At 42.6% G+C, this 12,457-nt stretch overlaps 1 protein-coding gene across 1 annotated transcript in view; it reads right to left on the reverse strand.

Moving 5' to 3' along the window:
• Window positions 1-268: 268 nt before the first annotated feature.
• The window catches only part of LOC138579632 (zymogen granule membrane protein 16-like), a 45,577-nt gene continuing 33,388 nt past the window's right edge, over window positions 269-12,457 (reverse strand). The window contains exons 3-4 of the mRNA XM_069649886.1: window positions 2,782-2,914; window positions 269-1,601 (exon numbers count right to left, since the gene is read on the reverse strand). Of these exons, the coding sequence (XP_069505987.1) occupies window positions 1,106-1,601; window positions 2,782-2,914 (629 nt within the window). The 3' untranslated portion in view covers window positions 269-1,105. The remainder of the gene's footprint in view (window positions 1,602-2,781; window positions 2,915-12,457) is intronic.

Raw genomic sequence — 12,457 nt, forward strand, 5'->3', positions numbered from 1 at the left:
TTTGTCTTCTCGCATGCTGGTATCGTTTAGCCCATTACTTGATCTTTCTTCTTATGTAGGCCATTTGGGTGGAAGGGCTGGTAGAAGAGAGCGGACCAGATGTTGCAGGCCTCAGGCAAGCACATTGTAAGGTCTGCTTGTTTGACACAAGAAATAGTTTGTTTTTTGGTAAAAGTCAAAGGTTTTTATGCACATTTACACATGAAAATGTCACAAGCCATGGTTTTGGAAGTATTTAAAGCTTTACAATACAAAAGACAAACCCAGATTCATTTTTTTAAATCACATAGATTGGTATATTGATACCTATAGACTTCCCTTTGATGATGGAGAGAATGAAGCTAGAATCATTTCCATTTTGCATAACACCCCTCTAAAATAATTTGTTTAAAAATGGACATGTTTGATAATGTGCTGGTCTTCAAATGCTACTTGTTTATCATTCTGATTAGAGCAAGAATGAAGAGGGTAAGGGGACTTAAAGGGAGTAAACATGCTTATTATGCTGCGAGAAAGCATAGCAACCTATAGGTTGTGAGCGCGACGGGTGTGGGGTAGGGAGCACAATCCATATTCTTGAACCCTTAATTCCTTTGGTTTGGTGGAGGGGGGCCCTAAATATGTCCATGCCAAAGGCCCTAAAAGTGCTTAAGATGGCCCTGCCCATGAGCTAGCCACACAGGGAGGTGATATACATATAAAATGTTAAAAGTAAAATGGGGTTCTTTATTCCTCAGTAGAATCAAGTGAAGCATGTGGGTAACGTTCATAGAGTATGCGTGGTTAATGATCCTCGGATGTGCTGCACAGACCTTCCCACAGACCTCCTCAAGGATCCAAGGCGTCTAAACACAGTTAGAGGGAAGTAGAAGACCACTCCTGTGAAACGGTTGTACAGGCATTTAAAGAGCACAGAGACTGAGCTCCCCAGTCACACCCTAGTCATGATCTCCACAGAGAAAAAATCCCACCGTTGAAGGGACAAGGGCACGGAACTGCAACTCGTGTCTTGCTCGCAGGCATGATCCCTTCCGAGTGAGAGGATCATGAGCAAATTTCGCCAGGAAATTGGAATAACTTTCCACTCCCTGGGCCTGCCCACCTGTCACCCACCCACACCAGAGAGAGGAAGTCTGCAAATGCAGACCAATGATGCTGTAGACACCATATTGAATTTTATTGCATTTTCAGACAAAGAGATGACTTCTGCCTCTCTCCCCGCATCTGGAAGATCAGGACGTTCACGCTCTTCAGTTTGCCTCCACCTGGGCCAGCCGGTTATGTTTTGGTTGGAGGTTAAGCCACGGGGACGATCCCAGTGGAACCCAATGCTGGTAATGACAGAGACTGAGTAGCGCCCACTGATGTAGCGCAGGAATGTGTTGCCGTGGAGCGGGAAGCTGTTAAAGCTCGTGCCGGAGGGCTGGCCAACGCGGAACATGCGGCCCTGGTTGGTCAGGAAGATCAACTCGTTGACGTAGCTGCTGTACTTCGCGGAAACTTGCTTGATGTACTCCCCAGAGTCAAGGAGGACCTCCAGGTAGGGGCTTGAGAGAAGACCATAGATTGGGCTCCAATAGTTGCCATGCTTGATCTGGATTCTATAAATAGAGTAAGAAAATATTATGCAACTTTTGCTATGCTTTGTTGTGCTATTGTAGCGTGGAAAGGTAACTTATACTAAATATTGCCTGTATGCAAATTCCGTCCTGCTTAGAAGAAAGGCGTGTTTACAGAACAAATTAGTTTAAACCTAGATAATAATTTTATGTAAAACGTAAATGAGTAGATATGAACAGAAATTACATTTTTGTACCTTATTTCAGAGTTTTTTATTTATATCTGAAGCAACTGACTTGTGTGGAACTATAGCCCATTTCCTTTCAAGAAAAATGAAAAAAGTAAGAGATGTTACAATAAAACCGGAATTTTCACCTTTCAAAATGCTGGAGTCTTATTTACCTATGATAAAATGGTATGCAAAGCAAAACAAGAGGTTTTGTTACATTATGAGTGGGCATTTGACCCTGTCGGAAAGTGATAGCCCCAGTATTGGCTAAAAAAACAAAAGAAGAACTGATAAACACAGTGAGTGGCATTCATGCCGCCATTATGGGGCATTGGCCTCCTGCATGGGTACAAAATAAGCAAAGCAGGACGTTTTGCAACATTAAGAGTGGGCATTTGACCCTGTCAGAAAGTGTTAGCCCCAGTATTGGCTAAATGAAACAAAGGAAGGACTGATAAACACAGTGAGTGGGATTCATGCCGCCATTATGGGGCATTGGCCTCCTGCATGGGTACTAGGTAAGCAAAGCAGGAAATTGTGCAACATTAAGAGTGGACCAATCGACCCTGTCCCAACACTGACTACATAAAACAGAAGAAGGACTGATAAACACAGTGGGTGGGATTTATGCCACCATGATGGTGCACAGTACCCAGGCATGGGTACAAGATATGTAAAGCAAACCAAAAGGCTGATGGTGGAGGGCTGTTTGGTTCTGTGCTGCTGCACTAGTCACAGACCAGGAAGTATTAGATGTTCTCGGGTATCTTGGACAAAGAGTGGTAGGAAACAACTCAGCACCCACATAAGTGTTTTTTTCTTTTAGTGTTCATATTTGATTGTTTAGCTCCAAACAGGTAAGCAACACTTTAATATTCATTGCAATCAGGCCCAAATAGCACAGGTATTTGTTTTAAAAAGCTGAGGGAACAAACCTATTGAAGGGCTACTAGGACGCCCCTTTGCCTTATGAAAATGCATTTGAATCTTACCCTTGAATGTAACTGGTGCTCTCACGGATGCGCAGGCCTGTGATTGGACCATATATGTGTTGGCCAGAGAGCGTGAAGGCCGTACCAGATCCGCCGCCAAACTCTCCACTGAATGAAGAAATGCGCAACGTGACTGCAAGAGAAAACAAAGGATTTAAGACGGTCTGTCACATACTGGCGGCATACTCTCCACCTCCCTAGCTCAGTAACTCTCCCATACTTGCGGCATACGTCCCGGGAGGATAGCTCGGGGGCAACATGTTCTCACCTTGCAAGCAAGACGACACAGAACCCCACAAGTTCGATCCCCGTGTCCGCGCTTAGAAACCTCTAGGTATTAAGCATGTTATAACTAACCTACCATATCATAGTCTCTACCTCACTAGCTTACCCATACTGGCAGCAATCTCTCTATCTCTATAGCTCAGTAACTGTCCCATATTTCCGGTATACTCTCTACCTCGCTAACTCTCCCATACTGGCGGCATACTCTCTACCTCTCTAGCTCACTAACTCTCCCATACTGGTGGCATACTCTCTACCTCACTAACTCTACCCTACTGGCAGCATATTCTCTACCTCACTAACTCTCCCACACAGGGGACATACTCTCTACCTCTCAAGCTCACTAACTTCCCCATACTGGCGGCATTCTCTCTAACTCACTAACTCTCCCATTCTGGGGGAATACTCTCTACCTCTCTAGCTCAGTAACACTCCCATACCAGTCAGGATACTCTCTGCCTCTATAGCTCGCTAACTTTCCCATACCGGCAGCATACTCTCTACCTCACTGTCTGATGCTGGCAACATACTCTCCACCTCACTAACTCTCCCAAGTTGGCAGCATACTCTCTACATTATTACCTCAGGCTCACTAATCATCCCATACTGGCGGCATACTCTCTACCTCACTGACTCTCCCATTCTGGTGGCCTAATCTCTACCTCTCCAGCTCGCTAACTCTCCCATACTGGCAGCATACTCTTTACCTCACTAACTTTCCCATACTGGCAGCATACAATCTACCTCTGTAGCTCACTAACTCTCCCATTCTGGTGGCATACTCTCTAGCTCACTAACTCTCCCATACGGTTGGCATAATCTATGCCTCTCTGGCTCTTTAACTCTCCCATATCGGCAGAATACTCTCTACCTCTTTGGCTCACTAACTCTCCCATACCAGTCAGCATACTCTCTGCCTCTATAGCTCGCTAACTCTCCCATAGTGGCAGCATTCTCTCTACCTCCCTAACCCTCCCAAGCTGGCAGCATACTCTCTTCCTTTGTAGCTCAAACCCACTAACTCCCATACTGGCGGCATACTCTCTACCTCACTAACTCTCACATACTGGCAGCAAACTGTCTACCTCTGTAGCTCACTAACACTCCCATTCTGGCGGCATACTCTCTACCTCACTAACTCTGCCATACCAGTTGGCATACTCTCTGCCTCTCTGGCTCGCTAACTCTCCCATAGTGGCAGCATACTCACTACCTCACTAACTTACCCATACTGGCGGCATACTCTCTAACTCTGTAGCTCACTAATCTAGGGGCGACTGGAAAAAATGATCAATGGGATGAGTTGATTCAAATTCGCAAAAGACTGATACTCACAGAACTACATGCAGTTATTATGTTGGAATATTTAAAAAATCAGGTGTTACCACAGGGACTCATTGTGCGCAATGAGCCAAGACTCTTCATGGATAATAATGATTTTAAGTTGTAATAGAGTTATATCGCCAACAAAAGTGGCCGAGATTGGCTTATTTTGATTATAGAAACCGCTCAAGAGACATCGAAGATAATTGAAATTTATCTCAACTAATTACAGGAAGAATTTAAAAAGAATGTTGACTTGGATTCATTTAAATCCAAACTGGAGGCACATCTTAAAGACATTCATGAGTTTAAAGCAGACACTGCCAACGAGAGAGTAAAAAGGATGAGAAAGGATTTATCTAATTTCAATCATGAGAAAGGTTTTTCCTATACCAAAAAAGATTACACATTTGGAGGTGGTTGAGAAGATCAGAAACAAAATCGACGTCTACACTTTAGAAATACATCATATAGCTCCAGTGATGATGGAGGAGTGGAAAACGAGCATACTAGTAGACCAGGCACAAGCGGGACTACCACTGAGAGTGATGTACGCACTAAAAGGGGAAGAGTAGCCCGGGCCAGTTTCAAACACAGCAAAGATGCCCTTTGTTAGGCTGAGGAAACAACCGGCGAGAGTGGGAAACGGAACGAATGCAAACTCGCAGTATCAAACAATGGTAGTTAATCTGGTGAGTTATGCCCTGTCTGAGTTAGAAGAAATCAACCTCAACAAGGGCCTTAATGTTGTCATCTCCAAGCACCATAATCCATTCGAATTTACAGTGGAATTACTGAAATGGATGTGGAAGGTACATTTGAAAGAGTTTTTTGCTAAAAAGACAAGTAGCGAATACGATAACTATAGTGGGTTAAGGAACCCCTCTATATTTTGTCCGCATATACACACTCATTTAGTGGAATCCATTATGTTTTAGAAAAATGTCCCAGAAGATATGGAGAAGTTAGAAGCCAGTGGCATTCCCCACCATTCCAACTTTAGTGGGAAGGAGCAGGAGACCCTATGCCATCTGGGCTTCAATAAACATTTGGTGATCCGCCAAGCTGACAAAGGCGGTGCCATTGTTATCATGAACAAAGTAGACTATGTTGATGAATGCCTCCGACTCTTGTCTGATGAAGGGAGTTATCGTAAAATCGATAATGATCCCAGTACTTGACTGGTAGACATTATCAAGACCAAAGTGTGTCGAGCACTGGAATAACATATGATCAGTAAACAAGAAGCAGAGTGGCTTGTACGGGAGAATGGAATGGTACCTGTTTTTTACATACTACCCAAAATTCATAAACGTGTACAAGCCCCCGGGTAGAACCATTGTCTCATGGGTCAACTCTTACCTGCTTCCTTTGTCCAAGTACGTCAATTTTTACCTCAGGCCCTCATCCACGAAATGAAGAGTTATGTCAAAGACACTAGGGATGCTATCAATAAGATAGAGGGCCAGGCATTCAACCCATCTGTGAATGGACTTATGTGTTTGGGTATCCAATCATTATATACTAATATTCCCCAGAGGTCCACCTTGGAAGTGATAGAGGAGACCATCCTGAAACGGAGGGATGATCACCCAGTCAGTAATTCTTTCATTGTTTGGTGTACGGAGCTAGCAATTACCAATAATTGTTTCCAGTTTGATGGGAACTGTTATGCACACACCGAAGATACAGAAATAGGAGCAGCAAAGGCAACTAACTTGGCAAATTTGAACAACAACATGTTTGAAGAGACTATTGTACATTCTGGGCTTAATCCTTTTAGAGATCATCTGAAACGTTGGCTAAGGCATATAGACAACATTTTTATCTCGTGGTCTGGGACACAAGAGGAGGCAGTGGATTTTGAAAAATGGCTGAACAACCAAAATAAGTATTTGAAATTCACAGCCTCTATGAGTTGTACTGAAGTCAACTATCTTGACATTACCATATCTGTTGGTTAAATCATTTACTAAGGCAACAGACAAAAATCGATTGCTACATTGGACAATTTCTACGCCTGAAATGGAATAGTAGCACGAGAGATTCCTTTGAGATACAAGCTAATAAGCTTTCAGACAAACTGATGACCCGTGGTTACCCCACGAAACTTGTGAAGAGATCTGCTAAGAAAGCATCCAATAACCATAGGGAGGCTCTATTAGAACAACAGCCTAGAGAAAAGAAGGATAAAAATGTGGATTGTGTTAGAACTTTTAGTAAATTATCCTGACAAAAACAAGAATGTTATGAGTAACAACTGGAAGAAATTTCTCCCTAACTCCCTGCCCTTGCCCAGGATGGCCTTTAAAAAAATTGCAAATATCGGAAACATCATAATTAGAAATGATATTACGGCAGGACAAGAAACGGGTTTGAAACAGGGTACCCTATGCGGCCTCATGGCTGTGGTAGGTCACCATCCTTGTGTTATTTGTATTATGTGCCCTTTTACTAAGAAAGCTGGATCTGTAAACAGTGCGTTTCCGAGAGAATGGAAAATGAAGGAGCACACAAACCGTAACTCAGTGAATGTCGTGTATCTCATCACTTGTCCATGTAAACGGAATTATATTGGAAAGACTAATAGGAAGTGTAAACCGAGACTAATAGAGCATAGAATAAAAATTGAACAGGCTCCCATCATTAAACATTATATAGAATTTGGCCATTCTTTCAGAGATGTGCAATCGGTGATCCTAAAGAAGGTCAGAGGAGTCTCACAGGAGGCCATCAATAGAAACTTTCTCAATTTTGAAAAAAAATGTTTTTTTGACTAAAAGTCATCTAATTGGGCTGAATGATTACGTGAAGTGGCACAATGCGACCTTAGTGATGGGCCACTCCAGTCATGTTTCCGTGCTCTATTGGTCACATTAGTATCATCCCCTCTGTAAGAACAATGATTTAAGATATTATCAATGATGAGATGGTGTCCTCTCTGCTTGCAACTTTCTAAACAACTACCAACCTTTGGCTATTGATAACAGCCTGGTGTTCTGAGCATTATTACCATTGTAACAATAATTACGCTAGGGTCTGTTTTTAAGGGCTCTTGTTTGTCTTCCTGTATGCGAAATAGTTATAGACATTGAGCAATTATGGACATGGTAGAACTATATGGAAAAGAGCACATACTTTTATCAGAAAATACCCATTGTGGGGTTTTGCCTTATAGGTATATCCCCTTTCATCCCCTTGACTCAATCATGGATATGAGCCTTCAAGCCAAGCCGTTTACTTGTATGGGCCAGCCTAAAAAGCCATCACAGCGTTGCACATTCACACAACACTACAATGACGTCATCAAGTCCCATATTGTTTATATTAATGGTGGCAGCCATTTTGATTTGGCACACGCGAACCGGAGACGACTCAGCAATACTGAGGCTCGTTGTCGGTATTTGTTAAGTAATTGGAAGTCCTTGCAGGCGCCCTTAAGTTTATGGAAAACAGTATTGTTGTGGATAAAGGGGATAACAAGGGATCCGATAAATAAGTCTTTTTCGCTTCCTTCCCCCTTTTTTGTTGAAACTCTTGTAGTTTTATTTAATAGAGGGATACACCCCCACTACTTTCCAGCTGCCTTGGGTGAAAATGGCCTGGCTCTGGGACCGTGTGGTCGAGGTAAGCCCTGGTGAACACTACCAAAAGAGGATGACTAAGATTAAGCAGATCATGAACATTTGAGTAACTAAGATTGGGGTTATCGTTTGTTTTTTGCAGAATAGCGAGTGGACGTATGGATGTATGAATTTGATGCACCATAAATTGGTGCTAGCGTGATCAACATTGAAAGTTAAAGGTGTTCTTAAGGATTGGTCTAAGGCACACCAGTAAGATATGGATCAATTATTTCCCATATTCAAACATTAGGGGAATCTTAGAGTGTTCAAGAATAAAGTCAATCCCTGACCTTTTTTAATGAAGTCTATTTGGTTTTTGTATTTGAGGGGCTTTGAAAGGATTATGATGTACTGATGTGTCAAGTATACTACAGGTAACATAGTTAATCAGCACCAGATAAATGTCCGGCGGAATCAAGCCTTGAGGACAGAAACTTGGACAAGTTGGGCTAGTGGAGGAGCACAGAATTCCATATTGTCTGTACATTGCTCCAAATACTTGAGAACAAAGTAGTGCAAAGTGCCACTCTCTTGGTTTTAATAGGTGTGTAATGTTTAAAGATGAATTATTTTTCTATTGTATGTTTTATCTGTATATTTATTATACCATGTGTATGATTGTGTGTGCATATATGTTTAATAAAATCTATTGATGACATTGAAGATGTGGTTCTAAAATCTAATGATGGCGTAATATTGTTCAGTTCCCTTTATGTGATTTAATTGTTTAGCTTTCCTTTTCTTAATAGTAAATTGTGCACCCCCTAAGGCAGGAAGGCTTAATTCCCCTATGTGTGGCAGCCGTAGTTTCTTTTGGCGCACTAATCTCTACCATCACATTCTTGGCACAGATGAGACAGCAATAATTAAATCAATATTTAAACCCCAGATATATTGTAAGGAGTGGTAGGAGTGTGGTTTGTAGAGAAACATACACACTAAAAAAAGAAGGCATGTCAAAGTACAACTCTCTGCCCAAAGACAACAAAATGTAAAGTCTACAAAGGTTGGAAGCAAACATTAAGGTACAACATCACACTATAAATTCAACCCAAACCCACCCTAGACCTAGACTTAATGTAGCTATAGCACGGATGTGAACACAGCCTAAAGTGAGAATCACAGCATATCTCATATAGGCTACCTGAACCACAGCAGAAATGACCCCTCATTCTTCTAGCTGAACCATTTATTTTCAATGGATCGCTGGATGTCTGCATTTCTATGAGAACTTTTTGAATGTTTTGTACATTTTGTTCAAGTGAACAGTTGTTTATTGTATGTTGACTTGTTTTGTGTGTATGTTGTGTGTTTAATGCCAGTGAACATTTTGTATACATATGTGTGTGTATGTGTGTGTGGGAGGGCGGGGGGTGTTGAGGCAGCAAATGTTGTGTTCTGCAAAGTTTTTATCACTTTGTGGTCTCAGTCTTTTTGTGTTGTGTGTGTCTTGTTGGATTCAGGGGATTACCATGTGTGTTATATGGTTATAGTTTTCACTTGGTGGAATATTTTGTATTTCTTTATGTCCTAAGCTGTATTGTGTGTTGGGTGATGCAAATTAGCTTGTGCACGGTGTCGTATGCTTTGGATTTCTCAGTGTATTGATGTTTTTGTATACTCCTTATTGTACTCCGTTGAACCTTGGCTCGTCCCACTTCTTTCTTGTGTGATTCTTCACTAGGACTGTGTCTCCAGGGAAGATTGATGGCACACATAAACTCTGAATTGAGTTTGCAGTAGTATCTCCTTCTGTGTTCTGTTCTGCCCTGCACCCTTTTTGTCGTCACTCCAGCTGTCCTGAAATTACACTAAGACAAGATGTCATGCAATTCAAGTAATTTTGCATCTCAGACCCTAAGATTTCTCCTGTTGGCTGGGCATCACATCTAGCTCTATCTCTGGGTGTCAGTGGGGTGTGCATCCTTCTGCCTGTTGCTATTTCGTGCGCCCTAAGATGATGGTCAGAACCAGGCTGGTTTCTGAGTGCATACATTGCCAATGGAAGACAGTGTAGCCATCCCTTCTTTAGAGTAAGCTTCAACCTGGCTATCCTTTCCTTTAACAAGGCGTTCAGCTTCTCATATAACCCATTACCTTGCGGGTGATACGCTGACGAGAACTTGTGCTTTATACCAAGCAGCAAGCTGATTTGCTCAAATACTGCATTAACAAAGTGAGGGCCATTATCTGACATCATGACCTCAGATACTCCCCACCTGGGAAATACCTCTCTCACCAGAAATGTGGCCGCGCAGGTAGAGTCTGGGTGTGTACATAGACCTGCTTCTATCCATCTAGAGAATGGACACACCACAACAATTAGATACCTGTACCCGTTACATACTTGAATCATATCGACATAATCGACATGCAAGTGCTGAAAAGGTCAATTGGGCCTTGGGATGACTCCTCTAATTACTCTTAGTGTATGCCCAGATGTGAACTGTCAGCAGATTATACAGTTCATAATGAAAAAATGCAAAGTATTCCGCTAAGTTCGGTATAAACCAGTCTTCAGCGATCGTTGCTGCTAGATTCTCTTTTGACATGGGCGTTGGATAATGCAATTGTTCCAATGCTAATTTTAACAGGGCTATAGGCATTACTGGTTAACCAGTGCTTTCTTGTCGCCACAAGCTTTCTGAGGGTTTTAAAGAACACCCTCACCAGTTCCAGAGGTTCGTTTCCCCCTGTGGTGCTTCCCCTTGGAGTTCCCTTAACTGGGTATGCCCCATGTTACTATAACCCTCAGGCTCACTTCGTGCAACAATAATTTTTTTCATTACATCAGTTCCACATTCATTATGGTTTCGCCCTTGGATGCCCTTGGATGCCATACGCTTCGCCTCTGCTGCTTGATTTCCTCGTGAGCCAAAATCTGTCCCCTTCGTGTGGGCGGCGCATTTCAAGACCGCTATGCCCACTGGGAGCTGTAGTGCCTTAAATAGCCTATCCAATAGGGCTGCGTGCTGCACTGGCATGCCATCTGCTCAAAGGTAGCCCCTCCTCTTCCATTGCGCTAGGCCTGCGTGCACTGTAGGCGTCACACAGGCATAGTCACTGTACACCGTCACTTCCTGGTCTGCGTGATTCTCGATGTTGAGTATCAACGCCAATAATTCTGCAGCTTGTGCTGAATAATGAGATGGTAATTGTGCACTAATGAGTACTCGAAATTCTCCATTTGCCGTGTGCTTTATCACAGCGGTGCCTGTATATCTCTGGCCATCCTTTTGATCGATTCTCGAGGAACCGTCAACGAAGACAATTTCTCCTTCTGCCAATGTGTTTTCTTTCACTCTGGGAATTTCATCATGGAATTCCTCATAATTTGCACAGTCATGGATCGGCTCTCCTTCAGTGACTGGTTCTGGTATGAACATAGCTGGGTTCACTATCTTACATAGAATTATCTTAATCGATGGATTTGTTATGATCACTTCATGAGCAGAAGCTCTCTGAGATGTCAATGTGCCCTTTGGTGTCTCTAGAAAGGCAAATATTGCGTGCTCGACGAACAACGTCATGGAGCATCCCATCACAACGGTTAAGGCTTTTTCTATGGCGAACGCTGCGGCAGCTAAACTTTGTTCACAAGGGAAGTGGGTTCTCATCACTGGGTCCAAATTCCCAATGTAGTATGCCAGGGGTTTGTATCCCAATGTGGTTCCCTGTGTGAGTACTGCCGTCATAACGCTGCCATTTGTATGTGAATACAAGTAGAATTCCTCTGCATAATTGGGAATCCCTAAAACTGGTGCTGTGCAAATGGCTTTCTTGAGTTCAGCAAACCCTTCTTCCATGGTGGCAGACCATTCAATTTTTTCTTTCGTCACTTGTGCCTTCTTTAGGGCCTGTAACAAGGTCTTGGTATATGAGCTGTATTCAAAAACCCATGCCCTGACTTAATTGTAAAGACCTAGAAAACTCTGCATCTGTTTTATCGTGTGTGGCTTGGCTGTGTTCAGTATGGCTTCAGCCCTTTCAGGGGTAACCCTTTTCCCCTCATGCGAGATCAGCTGGCCTATGTACAGAACTTCTTGCTGACAATATTGTAACTTTTCTTTGTCAACTTTATTTTCTTTCTCAGCCAATATAGTCAATGGCTGAATAGAATCGTGTCTGCATCTTTCCTCCGTCGTGCTGCAAATTAAGATGTCATCCCCATATTGCAAGACAACACTCTCTAATGCAACATTGCTTAGGTCCATCTGCACAACTCTGTTGAAAATTGAAGGAGACTCACAGTACCCCTTGGGTAACCTCATGCTTTTCAGACGCATCTGTCTGAATGTAAATGGCATCAAAACTTGTGAGTCTTTGTGCAATGGGATTGAGAAAAATGCATTTTTCAAGTCAATCATCATGAAATACTGTGCCTCAACAGTTATATTATACAGGATTGTGGCCGGGTTAGGGACTAAAGGGAACTCAGCCTC

This window comes from Ambystoma mexicanum, chromosome 3p (assembly GCF_040938575.1).
Source record: "Ambystoma mexicanum isolate Mex_15411 chromosome 3p, UKY_AmexF1_1, whole genome shotgun sequence".
Classification (NCBI taxonomy): domain Eukaryota; kingdom Metazoa; phylum Chordata; class Amphibia; order Caudata; family Ambystomatidae; genus Ambystoma; species Ambystoma mexicanum.